Source organism: Acinonyx jubatus, chromosome X, assembly GCF_027475565.1.
Source record: "Acinonyx jubatus isolate Ajub_Pintada_27869175 chromosome X, VMU_Ajub_asm_v1.0, whole genome shotgun sequence".
Classification (NCBI taxonomy): Eukaryota; Metazoa; Chordata; class Mammalia; order Carnivora; family Felidae; genus Acinonyx; species Acinonyx jubatus.
The window spans coordinates 68,494,657-68,518,777 of NC_069389.1; the positions used below are offsets into that span (position 1 = coordinate 68,494,657).

The following is a 24,121-nucleotide window of genomic DNA, read 5'->3' on the forward strand; positions in this document are numbered from 1 at the left end:
TTACGACTTGAGATTAGAGAAAACTGAAAATTCCTAACCTGCTTAAGTAACACAATCCTGAGAAAAGAATTTAATTATGTTCCAAATAGACCAATATACATTCAAAAGGAAAAGCATTAATTCAAGTATTTGGGAAAGATTTTTGCAAATGACACTTAACCTGCTATATTTAAAGCAGTCAACATTTAATAGAATTCATGTACCTAGATATATAGCCCTATTGCTTAAAACTGTCAATTGGGTTAATTATTCTTTAGTGATCACTAACAGAAAAAGAAGAAATCATTTAGTCATTACATGTTAGACCAGTGCTTTTTAAGCTTTAATTTTAATGGGGTTCACCTAGGGATCTTGTTAAAATACATGTTCTGATTCAGTGGGTGTGGGATGGGACATACAATTCTGCATTTCTAGTAAGCTCCCATGTGTTACCACCATAGGATTAATAATGTGGTAGACAAAATCCTCCAGTGTAATTCTGGTATGCTTTGGCAAATTTGCTTCAATAGATAGCTGTGCATGAGTGGATAGAGGCAATCTGTACTGAAGACATGGATTTTCAGCTGAGACATGAGTGACAAGAAGGAACGAGTCATTAAGATCTTATGGAAGAGCATACAAGGCAAAGAAGCATGCAAATACAAATAACCTGATAGAACAAGCTTTGGCTGGACCACAGTGAGGGAGACTGACTGATAAGAGATGAGATATTGATATGGGAAACCATTAGAGGATTTTACAGGATTAATATGATTTACATTTTGAAGATCACTTTGGAGGTTATGTGAGGAAGGCATTGTAGAGAAGCTGAAAGAAGCAGAAAGCCATGTGAAGAGGTTATTCCAGTTCATAGTTACAGTGTAGCTGGAGAAAAATAGATGCATTTTCTTTCTTTCACTTATGAATTTGGTCTAGAAAACTTCAGTCAAGATACAACAGATAAGAATTCAAAGCATTCGTTGGGATGAACACTGGGTACTGTACGTAAGCCAATTTGACAATAAATTATATAAAAAAATAAATTACTTAAGCATATAGTTAAAAATTAAAAAAGTATTCAGTCCATGTTACAAACAAGATTTTCTTAAAAAATACACATTAAAAAAAATACACATTTTACCAGCAAGGCCCACCTTATATGGTAAAACAGATTTCATCTAAAAATGCAGGTCAAAGTACCTTTAGAGAAGGAGAAATAATTTGGGAATTGCCACAAAATAATTCTTCCAGAACAGTTCACAGTCATTATGTGGAGATGGATTTGTATGATTGTCACTTCTAAATGACCTATACCATGATGCAGAGGAAATTGTTACTCAGGTAGGGCTTTCAAATTCAACTCGTGTCTCATACAGGACAACCACCAGTTTGTACTTTGAACTTCCCTTAGAGATATGTATTATATATATGTATATGTATAATATATGTATAGATATGTGTATATATATATGTGTGTATATATATATATATACACACATATATATGATATGATAGCTTTTATTGCAGAAAACTTTCAACCATTTGCAAAGATAGAATATAATGAAGCCCTAGATAGCTATCAACCAGCTTCAGCAATCATCACTTCATGGCCAGTTTTGTCTCATTTATATTCTTCCTCACCCTTCCCCTCACCTACCTACCTACCTACCTACCCCTCACTGGTATAACTTAAGATCCCCTTTTCCCAGTGGTTTAATTTGAACTAAATCCCTGACATCTTTTTAAAAGTTTTTGAAGGAAAATATAGCACAATTCTTAATTATGCCTACTTCCAGGGGAAAAAAATTATGTCTCATGAGGGTGGAGGAACAAAAGAATCCTCTTATTCAGATCTTTCTATTCCCCTTGTGAGAATCAAGGAAAAAAAACTGGCTAGACTTGGAATTCTATTCAATAATGTTCTTGAGACTAATAAGGCTTCACTTAGAGAAAACACAGAACTAAATTAAAACCCTAGAATATCATTGGATTAGAGAATCTTACCAACTTTGTTCAGGTTCACCCTGTCCTTCCAAAAGAATTAGCTTTGTAAAGTTGATACTGTTTAAGAAAGGTCTAAGAACCTTGGATCCTAGAATGAGAAGTGGATATTGTTATTTGGAATTTGGAGGCCTCACAGAAGAAATTGTATAATTTGTAGAGTCAATGGTCTAGCACTAGGTACCCTGAACTAAAAATGTTTTCCTATGCCTTGTTCCAGTTGCTATCCCTTTCTATTGAGCATTATCTGAGTATTCCAAAGAGAACGCTACTCTGTTTTAAAATCTGGACCAATTGGCAATATTGAAACTATCCTTTTTAACCTATAATGTATGTCCCAGTCACCTCCTGAGTCCAAAACCCTGTCATCCTAGATTCCAGCACCACCTCCCTATCATAACATGGCTGGGTCATCAGAACCCTTTAGGGAACCATCTCAAAAAGCTTATATATTCTCCCATTTTAATAAATTGGTCTGTTTCATCTGGGCACACATAAGCTAGGAGTGTTCAACACTGATTATGTTAGCATACCAATTACTGAGGCAAAGCATATTGTAAAGGCTATCCCTTAACATAAAAGATCTGTGGAACATAAACTTTAATAACAAAATTATTTTAACGTAATGGGATGGATACCAAACATAAAGACTCTGGACTTAACGACATCTCATTTACAAGAGACCAATTCAAGATTACCAAGACTGCCTGGTTATCATTTAATTATGTTATATAACAATTCCAGTGTTCTTTTGCAGACTCAAAAGAGGTATGTGTTATTTTGTCACTAAATGTTAAAGGTTTTATTAAGATGAATGTAATTATTACATTCCTTACTTTTAAAAAGATTATATTTATTATTTTATATATTCTAGGATGAGCATGAAATACTTTATATTTTTATTGAAAAGTACTATGGAAATCCAATAAATTTAATAATGGTGTTTTGTGGCGGAGAGGTACCTTGTAGAGAAAAGTATTTTCACAGCTTATTATTTACCTTCAAAAGAATTATGTCTACATGTCATCTCTGTAGATTACAATAATGGAAATAAGTGAGAATGGTTTTTTGTTAGGGAGAAACATAAAACATTTGAAACAATGAGTTATGGAACTTGAAAGACTAAGTTTGTAAGCAAAGAAATTCTCATTTAAAGCAGAAACTTGCATCAACCAGAGGTCCAACTATGTTACAGTGTTGTCTCTAGTAGTTCACATTAGGCGTTTTTTTTTTTAAATTAAGGTTGTGCTTATTAGTTCTAATATAAACATTCACATGATAATAACTTTGTGATGAAAATATACAGCTAAGCTAAAAATATGTTTCCTGCTAGGACTTCCACAAAAACCATACAGATACTTAACATATTTTTTATGTTTTTTTTAAAATTATTTTTGAGGGAGAGAGAGAGAGAGAGAGAGACAGAGCATGAGCAGGGGAGGGGTAGAGAGGGAGACACAGAATCTGAAGCAGGCTCCAGGATCTGAGCTGTCAGCACAGAGTCCGACATGGAACACCAACTCACAAACTGTGAGATCATGACCTGAGCTGAAGTTGGATGCTTAACCAACTGAGCCACCCAGGTGCCCCTTAACATATTTTTTAATGTTTGTTTATTTTTGAGAGAGAGACAGAGACAGAGAGAGAGGGAGAGAGAACAAGCAGGGGAGGGGCAGACAGGGGGATAGACAATCTGGAGCAGGCTCTGAGTGGACAACAGTCAGCCTGATGCAGGGCTCAGGGCTCAAACTCATGAATGCTGAGATCCTGACCTGAGCCAAAGTCAGACGCTTAACCAACAGCCACCCAGGTGCCTCAACATATTTTATTTAGACACTTAAACAAATTGCCTTGCATGTAGTTGCACAGTCTCCATTTTATTTGATATCTAAAGCAAAACATACTGGAATAGAAATTAGATAAACAGGTATTTCTCACTTGACAATAACTGTGCAATTTTCAAAGATAAGCTGTGTGAAACTTGTGAGAGGAAAAATATCACTACTATTTCTATTAATCTTAACCACAAATTGGAAAAGGAATACATACATTTAAGTTTGTTAAGTATAATGAGCACCTCATTATAATACCCATCCATTGTGCATGGATCAACTGAGTCACTGAACTGTTGATTTCTTAACTGCCCCAAATTTTGGACATTGTGATTTTTATTTAAGAACATTTTAGGAAAATCACACTTGTTCTAATTTTCATATGTCATGGTAGCATGACTACCATATCTATCAGGCTACTAAAAACTTCCATTTTATCATTTATGTAATGGGTAGATAACAAGGCGTAATTTTGTTGTAGTTACATGTATGTGTAGTTAGCAGAAGAGAAACTGCTCTGTTGTTCCTACACCAAGGAAAAAAATTTAAGGACTGTATAGCTCATGAAGAATATTAACATTTAATATCACAAAATAGTGATAAAATTGGAATTGTATTAATCCACATTATAAAGCTTAACATTTTAGTCAAAGTATTAAGATAATAAAATAAGGTTCTTAGTTTCATATCAAGACCTATTTAAATATTATATAAGAATTTTAAAAACATTTATCTCATTTATGGTTTGATTTAGTGTAATTCCTCATCTGTTCCTACCTTAATGGTTTCTTAGTATAATGAGTAATTATTAGCATATAATTGTCAGGCATGGCAATTCTATATAGATATATTCAAAGGTATTTCATTGCAAAACCTCATTCACATGTAACCCAAATATATTTACTGCCTTAATCTATACTTTGTCAAATGTAAACATTTTAATTTTTGCCAATTCTTAACTTTAACCAGAGGGGTTGAAATTAAGATTTAATTTTCATCTACTAATGTATTTGGAAAATACTTTCATTCACTTTGTAAAGTCATTAGAACCCAATTAATCAACCAACTTCTAAATGCATTAAATACTCTACTATAAAATCTTTTTCTCCCAAATAGGATATAGATAGCAAGTATTTGTTCTTGCTCTTTGTATTCCCTAAGCCTTTATACAATTCAATGTTACATGTTTTATACTTCTGTAAAAATGCCTGCCTGCCTTCTTCCCACTACTACAATATGGTATTACATATTTTTAAAGAAGTGGGGTAGGCTCATTTGAGGACAATATGCTTTGAAAGAACAGATTTGCCAAATCAAGACACTGATATGTTCTTAGAACTATAATAGCATAATGACTAATGTAGTGGATTTAGTTTTTTTAAAAAGATATTATCCTACTTCTCTGCTAAATGAAATTAACCATCACCTTTGATTTAGTTGTTTCTAAGAGGTATAAATAGCATGTAATAGAGTATCTCTTTTAGTCACAAGGTTTAATGTGATGAAAGCAAATATATGCTGTATATACCATATACTAGTTAAACATTTTTTAACACAGTATTTTTTTTCTTTTTTTTGGTTAAAAAACAGAGAAAATCTTCTAATAATAACTTGTAAAGTCTCTACCCCAACAAATTAATTCAGTGTCTAGAAAGCACCCTATTGAAAACCAGTGGATTATGTTCTACAGTATCTGGAATTGGAGTTTAAACAAACAGCATGTTGCTATATTGAATACAAAAATGTGATAGAAAGCATTCAGGCTTCATAAGTGGCTGAAGAAACTGTCATTTGCAGAACTAATTAATTCCATTAGATTCACTGGGTAGTAGCATGGTTCAAAATTTGGATTGGCCTTTAGTTATGGGAAATAACAAAGTACTAATGTAGACACATACAAAAAAAAAAAACTCCTATGAGTTGGAGATCCATTCATGGCTAGAAAATGAAAAAAAAGTTAGTTTACAATTGGTTCATAATTCATTTAAGATATTCTTATTGTATGTATACAGTTATGGACAATGATTTAAATTGATATATATATATATATATAAATTTATATATATATATATATATATATATATATATATATATATATATATAACCAAAAGAAATGTACTGCACTTTTGTGGTAACATTTTATATGTATATTCAGTGAAACAATGGTCTCTCTGACTTTTTTCAAGGTATGTGTTTCAATAACTGAAGGGAGGATTGAATAGATTTCTTCCTTGGTGTCTTATTTACAGGTGAAATATGTTCAAACATATCTGTTAATAAATATAGATCTATCATCTGTGAAGTTACTAAAATATATTTTGAATTTTCTCTCACTATCTAATCCCCTTCAAATATCAGTGTGATGTAGATGTAGATCTTTTATTTGGCAAGTCCTCATATTGATGCTACCTCTTGGGCACATGTGGTTAGTAGCAGTGATTGCTTTTCAATCTTAAATTTCAGTATCAAATAATCTCTGAGTGACAAATTTTAGATCCTATGCTGACTTTCTCTTGCTACTGGTTCTTGGGCCATCAAGTAGCCTTTATCATTTAATTAGTAATAAATAGTTCTCAGCTAACTAATGGACTGAGAAACACAATATATGTCAAAGCTCAAACTATTATTTGGTGGGGGAGGCTACCAAATATTGGTTGCTTTCACTGATGATAGACAACCATATAATCAAGATTGATGGCTGATTGTACTTAAGAGACGGGCTTCAAGGCTAAAAACTTTTTGAAATTTTTGTTATTCAAATATTTGAGCTTATTCATCTAAAAGATCATTTTTAGGGTGAGTTATTTAACAGAGACTTAATTTTATTAACTATATATTAGCAGTAATTTATTAACAATATTTCTGCAATATTTTGTTAACTATAACTCTGCAATTTTAAAATTTCTTTAAAAGGTTCTGCAGAATAATTGACATTTGTGCATTTATCTATTGCTTATCATTGTATATATAGTTAGGTATTTTAAAACTTATTCAAGTATAATAAGCCTATAGAAAAAGTACACATATATGTGTACAACTAAATTAATTTTTCCAAACTGAACACATATATGCAACCATTATGCAGATCAAGTAACAGCACATTAAGACCCTAGTAATCCTCCTTATGCTCCCTTCCAATCAGTACCTTCCCTCACGGATAACCATTTCCTGATTTTAATAACTATAGCTTAGTTTTATCTGCTTTTGGTATTTAAGCAGTTTTTAATATAATAAAACAAAGGCTGTCATTTTCAGTGTTAAAGTTAGATTCTCTGTGTTTTAAAGCTATGATCCTCAGTGTTTTTTTCTGTCCATTATACTTGAGGGATATCATACATTCCCATCATTATCATTGGTTTACTTTTAGACTCTCTTGGCAGTAATGTAGAGTATACAATTAGGAAGAAACCCCCCATGATGATTCTGTCATGTTAACAAGGTTTCTCAGCCCTCAGCAGTATTAGCATTTTGGGCTGGACAATTCTTTGTTGTGAGAGACTGTTCTGCTCATTGTATGATCCTTAGCAGCATCCTTAGCTTTCACCCACCAGATGCCAATAGTACCCAATCCCTAGTTGTGAAAACCAAAAATGTCTCCAAACATTGCTAAATGCCCCCTAGGGGGGGAAATTGTCCCTGATAGCCACTGCACTAGGGTAAATATATCCCTTGTTTGATGTTCACTACTTTAAAAGTTAACAGAACAATAAGTAAAAGTTTTGGGAAAATAGCTTCAGTCCTTTATAAGAACAGGGTTTTAGTAATCAGCCAACTTAGCAATGCATTGGACTACTTAGAAAGATGCTAAGGTCCATGTCACTTGGTCATCTTGGAGGATGTTATAAAAGGTAGGTAGAGTACATGACTTATAAAGTATTCTTCATCAGCACCACTATAACTGTGGGATTTAAAGCTGGGGGTTCTTACAATCTATTGACAAAGACAGACACACCTTCTTTCAAAATATTAAAAAGTTTCTATCTACAGGAATAAGTAGCATATTCAAGACTGCAAGACAAACGCTATTAAAACATGTCTCTTCTCCATCTCTCATTCTTCATAACTGTCTACCTGCTTTAGAAAAAAGAAGGGTTTTTTGAAAATTTCAATGGAATTAGTTCAATAAGAATTATATTATCCATGTATGAATCATCCCAAAGTTTCTTAATTCACATTATATATCAGTAAGGAAAACATGGAAAAGTCTTTAAGAGAAAATCAAACCGGAATATTTTAGTTTGCTTTGGTATTTTATCACAATTTTTGAAGGCTATTTGTTATATTTAGGATATATATAAATTTCTACAATTAATATGACTATAAATACCCAAGTGAACTTACACAAGTCCATTTGTCTTCTGTTTTCTCAATCACAATAGTCTGTGTGTCACTACCTGGTGGTATATATTCATAGTCATCATAAAGGAGTCCTAGGATTGGATATTGTGTCCTGTACCTATACAAAAAAAAAGTTAATTTACCAGCTGCACAAAAAAATGACTCTCCTTCCTTTTTAGTCACTCCTAGTTCAAAACCCCTTATTAAACTAACATGGCTCTGAATGCCTTTTAACTCTAAAAAGAAAATCCCCTCTTACTGTACAAAGCTTTACTACTATTATTTTAAAAGGGTAAAAGGGAAATACTTCTGCTTCTGGCAATGATGGACCACTGGCAGCACAAGACAATGATCCTACAGAAGGGAACCAAATGATATGAACCATACAAGTGCCTAGTTCACTGCCTAGAGAGTTTCTTGGTCACGGGACAGGGAAAAGGAAGCCAAATAGATCCCTGCAGTCTCACAAAGTTGAAGTGACTGAATTTCAAGTAAAGGTGTGCCAAAGCAGCCAGTGTGGGGTAGAACACCAGACAGGAGTGAACTATATAGATAGAGGTCAAGAGACCTGTAGAGGGTTTTCTACAAGTCTATGGATGAGTACTGATTAGTGGAGGCATGTGAAAAAGTTACTGAACCTGGGGAAAGAACTAGGAAAGAGAAGCCTAGAAATCCCTGGAGCTCACACAGTAAAGGGAATAGTTTGTGTGTCACTAACAAGAGTGGGAAGACCTTCCTAATATGGTGGGCATCTGGAAGAAACTACAGAAAAAATATTGCCTTAGTAGTGGGATGACATTAGTCCCAGACTATAGGTTTTAACAGTTTAAAAGAAATACTTAAAAGCAAAATTAAAGGATAGAATTCAATACACAAAAATCAATTTTAATCTTGTGTACTTGCAATAAATGATCTGAAAATGAAATTAAGAAAAACAATTCTACCACATGGTAACCACAAACACAAAACCTATAATAAATATACAACAAAATAAAGAGAAATAAAGCCAAACACACCATTACAGAAACTTACCAATCACAAAGAAAGAACACGAGGAGAAGAAAAGACAAGAACTACAAAAAAAGAAAGAAAACAAATAACAAAATGGCAATAAGTTATTTTATCAATAGTTACCTATCAATTGTTATTGTAAATGGAAATGACTTAAATGCTCCAATCAAAAGCCATAGGTGGTAAAATGGCTACAGAATTAATACACATCTATATGCTGCCTACAAGAGACTCACCTCTGACCTAAAGACACATAAAGACTGAAAGTGAAGGTATGGAAAAACATTTGCCTTGCAAATGGAAGCCAAAAAATAAAAAACAAAAAAGCTAGAGTGGCAATACTTATATCAGAAAAAACAGACTTAAAGACTGTAACAAGAGAAAGAGAAGGGAATTGAATGATGATAAAAGGATTGATCCAACCAAAGAATATGACAACTGTAAATATCTATGCAACCAGCATTAGAGAACTTAAATTACATAAAAGCAAATGTTAGCAGACATAAAGACAGAAATTGATAGTAATAGCAAAGAACTTTAACACCCCACTTACATCAAGGAATAGACCATTCAGACAGAAAATCAATAAGAAAACAGTGTCTTTGGCACATTAGATCAGATGGATATAACAGATATATTCAGAACATTCCCTCACAAAGGAAAATATGCAAATTCTTTTCAAGTGCACATGGAATAGTCTCCAGAATAGATCACATGTTAGGCCACTAAACAAGTCTCAATAAATTCAAGCAGATTGAAATACCATGCATCTTTTCCAACCACATTAGTATAAACCTAGAAATCAATCACAAGGGGAAAAAACTGGAAAAACACAAACACATGGAGGCTAACCAAAATGATACTAAACAACCAACAAGTCAAAGAATAAATAAAAAAACCATGAAGACAAATGAAAATGGAAACACAATGGTCCCAAATCTTTCAGATGCAATGAAAGCAGTTCTTAGAGGGAAATATATAATGATGACAGGCCTAAATCAAGAAATAAGAAAAATTCAAATAAACAATCTAATCTTAACACCTAAAGGAACTAGAAAAAGAAGAACAAACAAAAAAAAAGCCCAAGGTAAGTAGAGGCAAGGATATAATAAAGATTAGAGACGAAATAAATGACATAAAGACTAAAAAAAAAAGAAAGAAAAAGAAAAAATGCATAAAACCAAGAGATGGCTCTTTGAAGAGATAAGCAGAATTAATAAATCCTTAGCCAGACTCATCAAGAAAAAAAGAGAAAGGACTTAAATAAAAACATCAGAAAAGAAATAAGTAACAACTGACACCACAGAAATAGAAAGCATTATAAGAGAATATTATGAAAAATTATAACCAAAAAATTGTACAACCTAGAAGAAGAAGATAAATACGTAGAAACATACAATCTTCCAAAACTGGATGAAGAAATAGAAAATCTGAACAGACTGGTTACAAGTAACAAAATTGAATTAGTTGAAAAAAAACTATCAAAAAATACAAGTTTAGGACCAATGGATTCATAGGTGAATTCTACCAGTTAAAGAAGAATTCATACTTATTCTCCTCAAACTATTCCTAAAATAAAAGAGGAAGAAAAGCTTCCAAATACGTTCTATGAGACCAGCATTACCCTGATACCAAAACCAGACAAAGATAACTACACTCAACAATACATTAAAAGGACCATTCACCATGATCTAGTGGGATTTATTCAGGGGATGCAAGGATAGTTCAATATTCCCAAAGCAATCAAAGTGATGCACCACATCAGCAAAGGAAGGATAAAAATCATATGATCATCTCTCAACTGATGCTTTTGACAAAATTCAACTCTGTTCATGATAAAAACTCCCAACAAAGTGGGTTCAGAGGAACAATACCTTAACATAATAAAGGTCACATATGAAAAACCCACAGCTAACATCATACTCAATGGTGAAAAACAGAGCTTTTCCTCTAAGATCAGAAACAAGATAAAGATATCCACTCTCACCATTTTTTTTCAATATAGTACTGAAAGTCTTACCCACAGATTATCAGATAAGAAAAGGAAATAAAAGGCATCCATATTGGTAAGGAAGAAGTAAAACTTTTATTATTTGTAGATGACATAATACTATAACATAGAAAATCCTACAGACTCTATAAAGAACAATTGGAAGTAATAAATGAATTCAGTAAAGTCACAGGATACAAAACCAAAGTACAGAAATCTATTAAATTCCTACAAACTAATAGTGAAGCAGCAGAAAGTGAAAATTAAAAAACAATCCCATCTACATTGCACCAAAAAGAACAAAATTCCTACAAATAAACTTAACCAAGAGGTCAAAGACCTATACTCTGAAAACAACGTCAAACATTGATGAAAGAAATTGAAGACAACAAACAAATGGAAACATATACCATTCTTCTGGGTTGGAAGTTTTACTATTGTTAAAATGTTTATACTACCCAAGCAATCTACAGATACAATGAAATCCCTTAAAAAAAAAACACAACATTTTTCAGAGAACTAGAACAAACAATCCTAAAATATTTATGGAACCACAACAGACCCTGAATAGCCAAACCAATCTTGAGAAATGGGTAAGGGGCATTAAGGAATCTACTCCTGAAATCATTGTTTCACTATATGCTAACTAATTTGGATGTAAATTTTAAAAAACAAAAAATAAAATTAAAAAAAACATATGTGAATATTATATTCATCTCTAATAGGAAAAAAATAAAGAAAAACAAAGTAGCAGGTGTCACAATTCCAAATTTCAAGATATAATGCAAATCTGAATTTATTAAAACATTATGGAACTGGCACAAAAACTAGACATATATGTCAATGGAACAAAATAGAAAGTCCAGAAAGAAACCCAAACTTATATGGTCTATTAGTCTATAACAGAACAGGCAAGAACATACCGGGGAAAAGATAGTCTTTTCCACAAATGATGTTGGGAAAACTGGGCAGCAACATGCAAAGAATGAAGCTGGACCACTTTCTTATACCACACACAAAAATAAACTCAAAATAGATTGAAGACCTAAATGTGAGACCTGAAGCCATAAAAATCCTAGAAGAATCACAGGTAATAACTTCTCTGACATTGGCCTTGGCAGCCATTTTCTAGATTGCACAGCAAAAGAACCATCAACAAAACAAAAAGGCAATCTACTGAATGGAAGAAGATATTTGCAAAGATATATCTGATAAGGGATTAACATCCAAAATATATAAAGACTGTTTATACCTCAAAACCAAAAAAAAAAAACCCAACAATATGTTCAAAACAAGGTCAAAGAACCTGAGTAGACATTTTTCCAAAATAGACATATAGATATCCAATAAACACATGGAAAGATGCTCAACATCATTAATCATCAGAAAATGCAAATCAAAGCTACCATAAGATATCACCTTACAACTTTCAGAATAGCGAAAATAAAAAATGTCAAGCTATAGCAAGTGTTGGTGAGGATGTGGAGAAAAAGGAAACTTAGTGTACTATTCATGGGAATGAAAATTGGTACAGCCACTCTGGAAATCAGCATGAACTTTCCTTAAAAAATTAAAAATAGAAATACCATATGGTCTAATATTTCTACTCTTGAGTACTTAACCAAGAAAACAAAAATACTAGTTTGAAATGATATATGAAATGGATAAGGAAGATATATATCTATATATCTATATCTATATATCTGTATCTGTATCTATCTATATCTATCTATATCTATACCTATAGATATAGATATATAAAATGGAATATTATTCAGCCATAAAAGGATCAGATCTTGCCTTTTGTAACAACATGTATAGAACTAGAGGGCATTATGCAAAGTGAAATAAGTCAGACCAAGAAAGAAAAATACTATAGCATTTCATTCATACGAAGCCTAAAAAAAATACACAAACATAATGCAGAATCAGGCCTGTAAATAGAGAACAAACTGATGGTTGACAGAAGGAAGTATTGTGACAGTATGGACAAAATGGTAAAGGGGAGTGGGAGATACAGCCTTCTAATTATGGAAAAAGTAAGTACAGGAATAAAAGGCACAGCATAGGGAATATAGTCAATTATACTCTAATAGTGTTGCATGGTGACTAATGGTAGCTACACTTGTGATAAATGTAGCATAACATATAGAGAAGTTGAATCACTACATTATACACCTGAAATTAATGTAACATTGTGTGTCAACTATACTCAAATAAAAGCACTGGGTGTTATATGTAAGTGATTCATCACTAAATTCTACTCCTGAAACTAATATTACACTATATGTTAACAACTAACTAGAATTTAAATAAAAAACTTAAAACATAAAAAAAGAAAAAGAAAACAATTCTATTTACAGTAACATAAAAAATATAGTATACTTAGCAGTAACACAAAAAATATAGTATGCTTAGAAATAAATTTAACAAAAAAGAAGGCTAAGACTTATGCAGTGAAATTATCAAATACTATTTTAAGAAATTAAAGAGGATCTAAATGGAAAAGGACTCCATGCTCATGGATAAAAAGACTTAATACTGTTAGCATGGCAATATTACCCAAAGTTTTCTACATATTTAATTAATCTCTTAACAAGCTTATCCTAAAACACATATGGAAAAGCAAAGGACCAAAAATAGCCAAATCAGTCCTGAAAAGAAGTTTAAAAGCTCATACCCCTGGTTTCAAATTAAAAAGCTATAATAATTAAAGTAGTGTGGTACTTGCATAAACAGACAAATAGATCAGTACTTATATAAATACAAGTAGATCAATGGAATAAAACTGAGAGGTTATAAATTTAGCCTTACATTTATGATCTTTTGATTACTGACAAAAATGCCAAGTTAATTTATTGGGGCGGGGGAGGAAAAATAGTATATTCCACAAAAGATATTGGAACAACTGTATAGCCCCATGCACAAGAATGAACTTGGAACCCTACTTAACACCATATAAAAAATTAACTCAAAATAGTTCATAGATCTAAATGTAATAGGTAAAAGTATAAAACTCTTTGAAGAAAGCTTGGGTATAAACCTTAATGACTTTGGGTTAGGCAATGGTTTCTTATATAATACCCAAAGTACAAGTAAGAAAAGAAAAAAATGGATGAATTGGACTTCCTCAAAATTAAAAACTTGTGTTTCAAATGATACTATCAAGACAGTAAAAAGACAACCCATAGAATGGAAGAAAATATTTACAAATCATATCTCTGATAAGGGAATTGTATCCAGAATATATAAATATTTCTTGCAATCCAACAGTAAAAAAAGCAAGTAGATCCAGTTTAAAAATGGAGAAAAAATTTGTATAGTCATTTCTCCAAAGAAGATATACAAATGGCCAATAAGCACATGAAAAAATACTAAACATTAATTATTAGAGAAATACAAATGAAAACCACAATAAAATGCCACCTCCCATCCTTAGCATGGCTATAATCCAAGAGACAAACAGTAACAAGTTCTGAGGAGGATGGAGAGAAATTGGAACACTCAATACACTGCTGGTGGGAATGTAAAATCATATAGCTGCTTTGGAAAACAGTTTAGCCATTACTCAAAAAGTTAAATGTAGAGTTACCATGTGCCCCAACAATGCCACTCCTAGGCATATACTCAAAAGAAATGAACACATGTGTCCACACAAATCTGCACACAGATATTCACAATAGCATTATTCTTAATAGTCAAAAATTGAAAACAACCCAAATGTCCATCAATTTACGAATGGATAAATGTTGTATATCCATATAATGCAATATTATTTAGTAACAACAAGCAACGAAGTATTGACACATGCTAAAACATGGATGAATCTTGAAAACATTATGCAAGGTGAAAGAATCCAGTCACAAAAGACCACATTTTATATTATTCCATTTATATGAAATATCCAAAATAGACTTTTGCTGAAACTGTTCTTAAAGAGTCACTTTCTATTTGATTTTGCTAAATTTCTGGGATGTAAGCTGTGGTCAAATTGCTATTATGAGAGGAGATGCCTAAGAATGATGTCTACATAGGAAAAGGCAGAGCCAAGAGATAAAGAAAGACATATTTCTGAAGACATGTTTTGAGCATACAAATCCATCTGGACACCAAGCAATTCCAATTAAGTGAATTAACTAATTTCCATGTTAAGTTGAATTTTTGGCATGTGCAACTAAAAGAATATTGACTAATATGGTTGGTTAAACAACAAATTTTTTTTTTCACTTACGTTGTATTTGATATATTATAAATACAGGAAAGGTGCTACAGAATTTTATTTACTATAATTGCTATGCCCTTGTGCAAATATCTGTTCTTCAGTAGATTCACTGCCCTGCAGAAAAGAAACTCTGTCTAGGGGTGTGCATGTATATATATATATATATATATATATATATATATATATGTGTATATATATATATATATATGTATATATATGTGTGTGTATATATATATATACACATATACACACACACACATATATATATGCTATAACTTGGATTGTATATATATATATATATATATAAATTAAACATGCTATAACTTGGATTATATAATAACCAAAGTTGCATTCAAATTTCATTTAAAAATACATTACTTTTTTTTGATAATAGTAGTCTTTCCACCACTGGAGGGTTGGTTATGAGATGAATACATTTCTTGTCTCAATTTTGAGAGTTCCTTACAAATAAAAGAAAATATAATTATTTGAAAAAAGTAGAAACATGAGGTAAGAAGCATGTTTGATCATTTAATAAGGTTAGTAAGAATAATTACTTTTTTTCCTCCCCCTTTAGCTTGGACATAAGAGTGTTTTAATCCCATCTGTTAAATACCTTATATTATTGCTTTATGGTGCCAAATAAGTTACGTTATATGCCTGTGCAGGAATTCACTAACTGGTGTAGGATCTCTTTATTTGAGGGATTACATGATATTGAATGGACATGGTTCTCAAAGATGTGAAAGTTTTTGTCCTAAAAAGTTTGAAAAGTATAGTCATAGCAGAAAAGCACTAAAACTTCAGTATGGAAGCAGGTATTATTTTCTAACTGAAAATCTATCACTGATCATTATTACAAACACCATTAGTTCAATAACAACAATATAACATCAGCCACCGTTTTTGGTAGTTCCTTTCTTCAATATAAACTATTTTATAACAGATCCTGGACCACATGCTACAGATACAGAGAGGAATATAACACAGTCCTTTGCTGAAGCAGCTAATATTCTAGTAAAGAGCTCACAGTCTTCCTGGAAGTTTCACTGCTAATGAGATATAAAGGTACAAATATTAAATGCACAATAGCACTCTTTTTGCTTTAATTCTTGCTTTCATTTGAATTATATCTCTTCAAATATGAATGTTGCTCTTCTTCGTAGTCACATTCTACTTAATGAATAAAGTGAGTCTTGGAAACGTGCCCTTGTCTAATTCATGGGAAGTATTTATCATACCTAACTGAGTTCCTCTCCATCTCTATCACTTCCCTTCTTACCTCTGACTGACGTTTTATAAGGGAGTCCTTCTCTTCCAGCAAGCTTGTCAGTTCATGAAGCTTGAATTGGAAGTCACTGCAAGTTCCTTCTCTTCTTGAAACATCTTTTTGGTACTGATTTAATTGAGTCTAGTGATTAAAAAGAAATAAGAATTATTATAGATATGATTTACAAAATAGGTAATTGAGTTCCAAGAGGTTAAGTGGCATAAAGTCATACAGGAAATTATGAAATGAAGAGCAAAGTGCCAATAGTTGTAAACATTTGTAGAGTTTGATGAATAAAAAATGTGAATTAAAATGCCAAAAAGAATTTCTCATTTTTTAAAGGTGTCTTTACTATATAGGGCCAAGCATTACTTAAGTAGCAGTCCTAGGCCACAAAGATTAAAATAAAGCTAAGAAATAGGTACTTTAGATTCCTTCAGATATTAATTAAAGAAAACTCACTAATAATAACTAATATTGTATTGTGATTTATAGTTCACAAAGTATTCCTCTGGCATGATTTGTCTGCTCAGAGCCTGGAGCCTGCTTTGGATTCTGTGTCTCCCTCTCTCTCTGTGCCTCCCCCACTCATGCTCTCTCTCTCTCCCTCTCTCTCTCTCAAAAATCAATAAACATTAAGAAAATTAAAAAAAAATCCTATTCACAAAATAGTTAAATGAGATTACCAGAGAGGTTATATGACATAAAGTGCCACAGCTAGTAAGCAACATAGCTGCAATTCCAAAACAGGTATTCTGACTCCAAACCCCACCCATTTTCTTCTGCACTACATTATGTGTACGTAGACGGATGTTAAGTTGAAGTGTTATTAGTTATGTTAGGATGAAAAAGAAACAAGTGAAGGTAATCTTCTAGAAAAATTGGTACGCTTTTGAACAAACTACATTTTGTTTCATTTTGGTTTTTGGAAAAAATTCTATGGTGGTATTTGGAGAGAAAAACCTATGGTCAGTTTTTCCATTAAATATTTAAGTATATTTAACTATTTTAGGAATCATTAAATTAAGAATTAATCAATTTGATGTAGAATTGCAAGATAAGGTAACATATACTTATTCTCACAAATATAATCCTAATTTTGAAGCCAATTAAAGGTACATAATTCAACACTGTTTTTATCCTTGTGCTTGACAAAGTTCTTGCTATGTATCATCCTTCAAAGTCAAGTGAGGATTTTTAAAAATCAAACTGTGGTTTTGCTGGATAATCTCAAATGTTGCTTTTGACTGCACAAGCATGCTGTAAGCAAAATCATAACGGGTTCCTCCCAACCACTAAAAGTAAATGAATAAAAATAAAAAACCAAAACACTGAACTTAATGTTTTATTTTGCTTTTATAGAGAAGGTTAACATGATTAAATTAAGGTGATTAAATTTAAGAAGATTAAATTAGAAAACAATTTAGCAATATCTATACACAATAATATGTATTTAAAAAAGGTTCTATGCCATATTCCTGACTCTACATTTAGTTGATTTTTTTGTAGCTTTAAACTTGAAACCATCATAATCTTATTAGAAACTTTGTGCTGACCTGTGTATTTATGCACTGGAGGATCAACATACCCTTAACTTGCAGATCTCTCTATCTTTCTCCATTCGTAAGTTTTTTACCATCTCCATGTAATGATTGCCAATCTCATCCATTTTCACCTGCAGCATCGGGCCTATGCAAGTCTCAGAAACCTACAGAAGGCAAAATAACTTTCCGTACTTGGATTGTTATGAAGGAAATACATATTCTATTATAAGACTTATTATAAGATGAAAATCACACGATTAAACAAAGCATTGAAATAACAAGAGTGATGTTTAGGAATTGCATTATATAGTTCAAATGGCAGTGAGATGAGACATAACCACATATGAAATCATCAGAAAGCAGTCCATATATTTTCTCAAGAGGAATGGGATATATACACATGTAAGATATGCATATATTTACTGTTGGAAATTCTAGGATTACAATGGTATAACTAAGGCAATAATGTGTATTTAAAACAAAATTTTAATACCTGTATTCTGATATTTTTATTCTCTTGTTCTAAATTACGCTTACAGTAGTCCAGTTCTTTTAGTTTATATTCCATGTCTGATAATGTATATCGAAGAGAGAGATTGTTTTCTTCCAATGCTTGGCATTTTGAGGTTGAGTCTTGAAGTCCTTGCTATAAAAAAGACACAAGTGAATAAGACAAAAGGATCTACTTTTTTGGAGGAGAGTACTCTCTTAGTTGATTAATTCAATGAAATAAAGCAAATATTTTTCCATTATATATTTACCCTTACATGGTAAATTAGATCAGCCATAAAATAGATTCTTGCCCCTAGTGTGATATGCTTATCTTGAATGAGAAGGAATTAAGACTGAACAAATTTTCAGTGTTCCAATTTAGCAATCTGACTCTTGCTACTCTTTGACAATATTTTGCCTTCTAATAGGCACCAAAATGATGATATACCTGATTATTTAGGTGGAAACTGAGAAAAAATGTGATACTGTCATAGGAGTGAAGATTAGGAAGGGATGAGCCTTAGGGACTCATAACAATTTCTTAGGAATCCTCTCTGCTCAGACATCTGGATAATACTTCCAGCGTTTATTCATTTATTCACTGCACAAACATGTGTTGAGACTACAGAACCTTTTTAATCAACATATTAGTAGATTAAATGAATGAGTGAACTTACCTCTTCAATATTTATACAATTTTTGTCTCCCAACAGCACAGATAATTGTGGGTTGTATATACTTTATATCATACAAGGTTATCTGTTCTTATGAGAAGTCTTTCAGTCATTGTAAATAACCAAAGCCACTCAAGTCTCATATGAATAAATTGTTCCATCATATTTTAATTCTGTCTGTATTATATGTCATAACTACAATATGTCAATAATTGTGCATATGAAAATCTATCAATCTACTTTATCATCAATGAAAATATCAACTTACCTGCTGCTGGCGATTATTTGCTCTCACTGATGCCAAGAGTTCTTCATACTCTTTTATTTGAGTTTCTTTGAATGCCAAGTCTTTCTCAAGTCTTATCTTGTCATTTTCCAGTGCCTAGAAGCAAAATTATTTGTTATAATTCAGAACTTGTCAACAATCACATAATACAAAGATTTGTTTATATTTGAAGCCTTAAATAAACACTTGGTTCATTTGCAGCTGTCTAATAAAACATAATTCTAAAAAATCAAGCAAAATATAGGATACAAATGGATGAAACTTTAAAAATTTGCATTCTAAGAGACATTTGATGAACCAATTCTAAGTTCAATGCAGCAGAACCTTCAAATTATTGTAATGTTTTGCCCCAATCTACAAAGACTTTTTGTTAATCCCAGCAGATGGTGAATTTTCAAATTATAATCTAAATGTGTTCATCAGAACCCAGAAATGAAATAACCCACTCCAGGCTTCATTGTATGCAAGATATTCTAAATATATTTAGATAATGCCACCAAGAATGCCAACTAAAAAGGCTCAAGGTATTCTAAATATATTTAGATAATGGCACCAAAACCACCAACTAAAAAGGTTAAGTTCTTGGAGAAAGGAGTTTTCAAGTATTCTAAGAAATTCAAAGTATGCCTTATTATTACAGAAAAAAAGGGAAATTCCCATTCAATGGGTTAGACTATTCTAATTTTGGAAGCTACTTCCTGGCTCTAGGTATCAAATTACCTTTGTGTCAAACTAAATAATAAGTGTATACCCAACTTTTTTCATTTTGACATTGGGGATCTTTTATTTCCTCTCTCAACCCCAAGTAACTGTTTCAAGAATATATGTCTAGATGAGCATAATATTGTTGCATTGTATTGAATTTTGCAAGGTAGATTAAATGACTTCATTTCTACATTAGAAAGGTAAGAACTAGTAAGTCTTTGGAAAGAAAAATTAAAATAAGTGTTACTGTCAAGTCATTTTGAAGATGTCCAAGCTCTTCCCGTATGTTGCTGAAGGTGGACAGCACTAGCCGGAGTGATTTATCAGACATATCCCTCATCTGGAGGAAGAAAACGATTGATGGTTTGTATTTACTAGCATTTACAAATAGGCAATATAAGTAATAGTAGTGTTATTTTTCTATTCCCATAAACAAACTTATTTAAAGTTTTATTTTTTATATAGCAACATTAGAATAGTGATACAAGGCATTTTGTCAATAACATGCACAAGTAATTCAATCAACATTACTGAAGAGATCATAGCTATGTGATTAGAACAAGGGTCTATTATTTTTTCCATGAAGTTTCATCTTTCTCACAAGACAGAAATCTATCAGCAAATTTTTAAATTTGCTTTTATACTTTATTTAAAGATTAGAAAACATGAGGCATTCGAACTTCAAATAATAAAATGCATATCCCTAAGGTGCTTCCAAATGCATGGATTTTTCCTGAAGTGAGAAGAATATAATATTAATTTAGTTTAACCTTGAAATATAGAAACATCTCAATTTTTAAAGAAGATGGAGAAAATCCCTTTCACTAGATTAAACTCACTTATTTTAAAAAAATGGTTTAAAAAACAAACAACTTCCATTTTTGGTAAGCTAGAGTAGAAATAATTTTCTTTATTCCTTCTGCTAAGTATAACTAAGACCCTTGGACATTACTATGTATAAAAAAAAAAAAAGACTTGGAAAGGTGGAAAGAAGGAAGTCTGGTTAGGAAGATTTGTACCCAAAAAATAACACAGAAGTGAGTTCCTGGGTTTTTTTTTTTTTCTTGCTTCATGTATCACTGACTGGTGTTGGAGAAACAGCACTGGAAACAGACAACAAAAGTCTTTAGAAAAGCCTGCTTTATCTAGCCAAAGGACCATGAAAAGAGCAGCCTAGCAAGGCAGAGAACTTTTAGATAATATCCAGTTATTCCAGTCAAACACCACAGAAAATAATTTTTAAATTTACTGCCACCCAAACTATCAAATGTCAAGAAGGGAACGTAGACTTTCTCTCTTACTAGGCTCTAAAAAGGTCCATCAACACCGCTTACCAGGTTGGTGTTAGAGAAGGCAAGGTGGAGAGATGGGACCTTCATCCCCGCTAGGAACAAAATGAGACCCTCAGCACTGTGGTTCAGTTGAGAGTATGAAAGGAGCCTAGGCTTTCACTTTATCCAGTATTAATACTGCTCTGCCTCCCTGCTAGGGTGATGTCAGAGATTTCTCAATGAAGAGTAAGGACTTTCATCACTGCCCAACAGAAATGAGGCCGCTCACCTTGCAATGTCAGGGGCGGCCAACTGGGGAACAGTTATGAGGCACTTCTCTACATCCAAACCACAGTGAAATCAGTGGGGGCTTAGTAGAGAACCACAATTTCTACCCTGGCCTAGGAGGAACAAGGAGTTCCTCCCCTGATAAGTGTCAACAGAGGCTGAGTGGGGAACCTGGACATCCACCCACAGCTGATAGTAACAGGCAGTTCTCCCATGTCCTCTGTTGTTTCAGTTTAAAGGAAGCCTACTATGTGGATCTTGAGAAATTTAAAAGAAGACCATGGGGGAGGTGAAGGGGAAAAAAACTTACAGAGAGGGAGGGAGGCAAACCATAAAAGACTCTTAAATACTGAGAACAAGCTGGGGGTTGATGGGGGTAGGGAGAGGGGAAAGTAGGTAATGGGCATTGAGGAGGGCACTTGTGGGATAAGCACTGAGTGTTGTATGGAAACCAATTTGAAAATAAATTATATTAAAAATAATAAAAAATAAAGGAAGCCTACTAAAACAGAATATATGAATAAGATTCAGAGTCATAACATAATATTCAAAATGTCCAGATTTCAATTTAAAAAATCGCTAGTCATTCTAAGAACCAGGAAAATTTTAGCTTGATAAGAAAAACAATTAACAGATACCAACATCAAGATAACAGAAATGTTAGACTTGTCTGACAAGGATTTTAAAGCAGTCATTATAAACATACTTTAATAAAAATTTACAAACAGACTTAAAACAAAAATAAAGTCTCAGCAACAAAACAGAAAATCTCAGAAAAGAAATAGAAGGTATAAAGAATAACTAAACAGTAATTTTAGAATTATAAAACTCAATAACTAAAAAAATAAACAAAAACCTTAATGGATGGACTAAAAAGCAAAATGGAAACAACAGAGCAAAGAATCAGGTAGAAAAATAAAAACGTACTTAATCACAACATCAGAGAAAAAATAGATTGGAAAATAATTGAACAGAGGCTCAGAGACCTGTGGGAGTATAAGACATATCTTATATACATGTCATAAGAATCCTCGAAGGAAAGAAAAAAGAGGGGGGAGTTGAAAAAGTATTCGAAGAAATAAAGGCTGTAAACTTCTCCAAATTAGCAAAAATGGTAAGTATAAGTTCAAGAAGTTGGGCAAATTCCAAATAGAATAAATCCAAAGAAATACAAAGAAACTTCTTAGAAGTAAAGATAAATTTTAAATCTTTAAACCAGCAAGAGAAACTTAACTATTGGTAATAACAACTCAAAAGACAGCACATTTTTCATCAGAAATCCTAATGGCCAGAGGGAAATAGCACACCACTTTGAAGTGCTGAAAGAAAAGAACTGTTAACTACAAATTCTGTATCTAATGAAAAATATCCTTTAAGAATTAAAAGGGAATCACAAAATTAGGAGATGAAAAAAACTGAAAAAAATTTGTCACTAACAGACCTACCCTAAAAACTGGCTGAAGGAAGTTCTCTGAAGAGAAAGAAAATGATGATGGAATTTGGAACATCAAAAAGGAAGAAATAACATCTTAAGTAATAATGTGAGTAAACAGAGTAGGTTTGCCTTCTTTTGCATTTTCTAAATTATATTTGGTGGTTGAAGCAAAATTATAACACTGTATGATGTGGATCTCAATGCATGATGAGAAAATATTTAAGACAATTATGTTATAAATGTGGAGAGTAAAGAGAGATAAAGGAAGCAAACTTTTCTATAATTCACTGAAACTGACAAATTGTTGACAACAATAACTAGGATAAATTATGGATATATAATGTAATTCTTAGAGCAACCACTAAAAAGGCTATACTAAAAGATATAATCAAAAGAATCAGAGATAAATAAAAATTAAGTTATAAAACATGTTCAGCTAATCCACAGGAAAGCAAGACAAAGAAAACAGGGAAACAAAAAAGCAGAACAAACAGAAAACAAAAAATAAAAATAGGAAATATAGCCCTAACGTTTAAATAATTGCAACGTGGTCTAAATACACCAGTCAAAAGACAGAGATTTGCAGAGTGTGAAAAAACCTTGACCCAACTACGTGTTTTCTACAAGAAATTAACTTCAAATATAATGAAAATTTAAAAATTTAAAAATATATAATCAAAGTAAAAAGTTGGGGAAAAAAGATATACCATGCAAACATTAATCAAAAGAAAACAAGAGTGTTATGTTGATATTAGATAAAAATGACTTCAGAGCAAAGAAAAT

The 24,121-nt window shown here is 32.2% G+C and overlaps 1 protein-coding gene across 1 annotated transcript in view; it reads right to left on the bottom strand.

Annotated features, from left to right (window-relative positions):
* Nucleotides 1-3,836: 3,836 nt before the first annotated feature.
* The window catches only part of POF1B (POF1B actin binding protein), a 115,875-nt gene continuing 95,590 nt past the window's right edge, over nucleotides 3,837-24,121 (bottom strand). The window contains exons 9-16 of the mRNA XM_027053732.2: nucleotides 20,592-20,684; nucleotides 19,622-19,735; nucleotides 18,681-18,833; nucleotides 18,232-18,351; nucleotides 16,656-16,784; nucleotides 15,752-15,834; nucleotides 8,154-8,268; nucleotides 3,837-5,750 (exon numbers count right to left, since the gene is read on the bottom strand). Coding sequence (XP_026909533.2) covers nucleotides 5,745-5,750; nucleotides 8,154-8,268; nucleotides 15,752-15,834; nucleotides 16,656-16,784; nucleotides 18,232-18,351; nucleotides 18,681-18,833; nucleotides 19,622-19,735; nucleotides 20,592-20,684 — 813 coding nt within the window. The 3' untranslated portion in view covers nucleotides 3,837-5,744. The remainder of the gene's footprint in view (nucleotides 5,751-8,153; nucleotides 8,269-15,751; nucleotides 15,835-16,655; nucleotides 16,785-18,231; nucleotides 18,352-18,680; nucleotides 18,834-19,621; nucleotides 19,736-20,591; nucleotides 20,685-24,121) is intronic.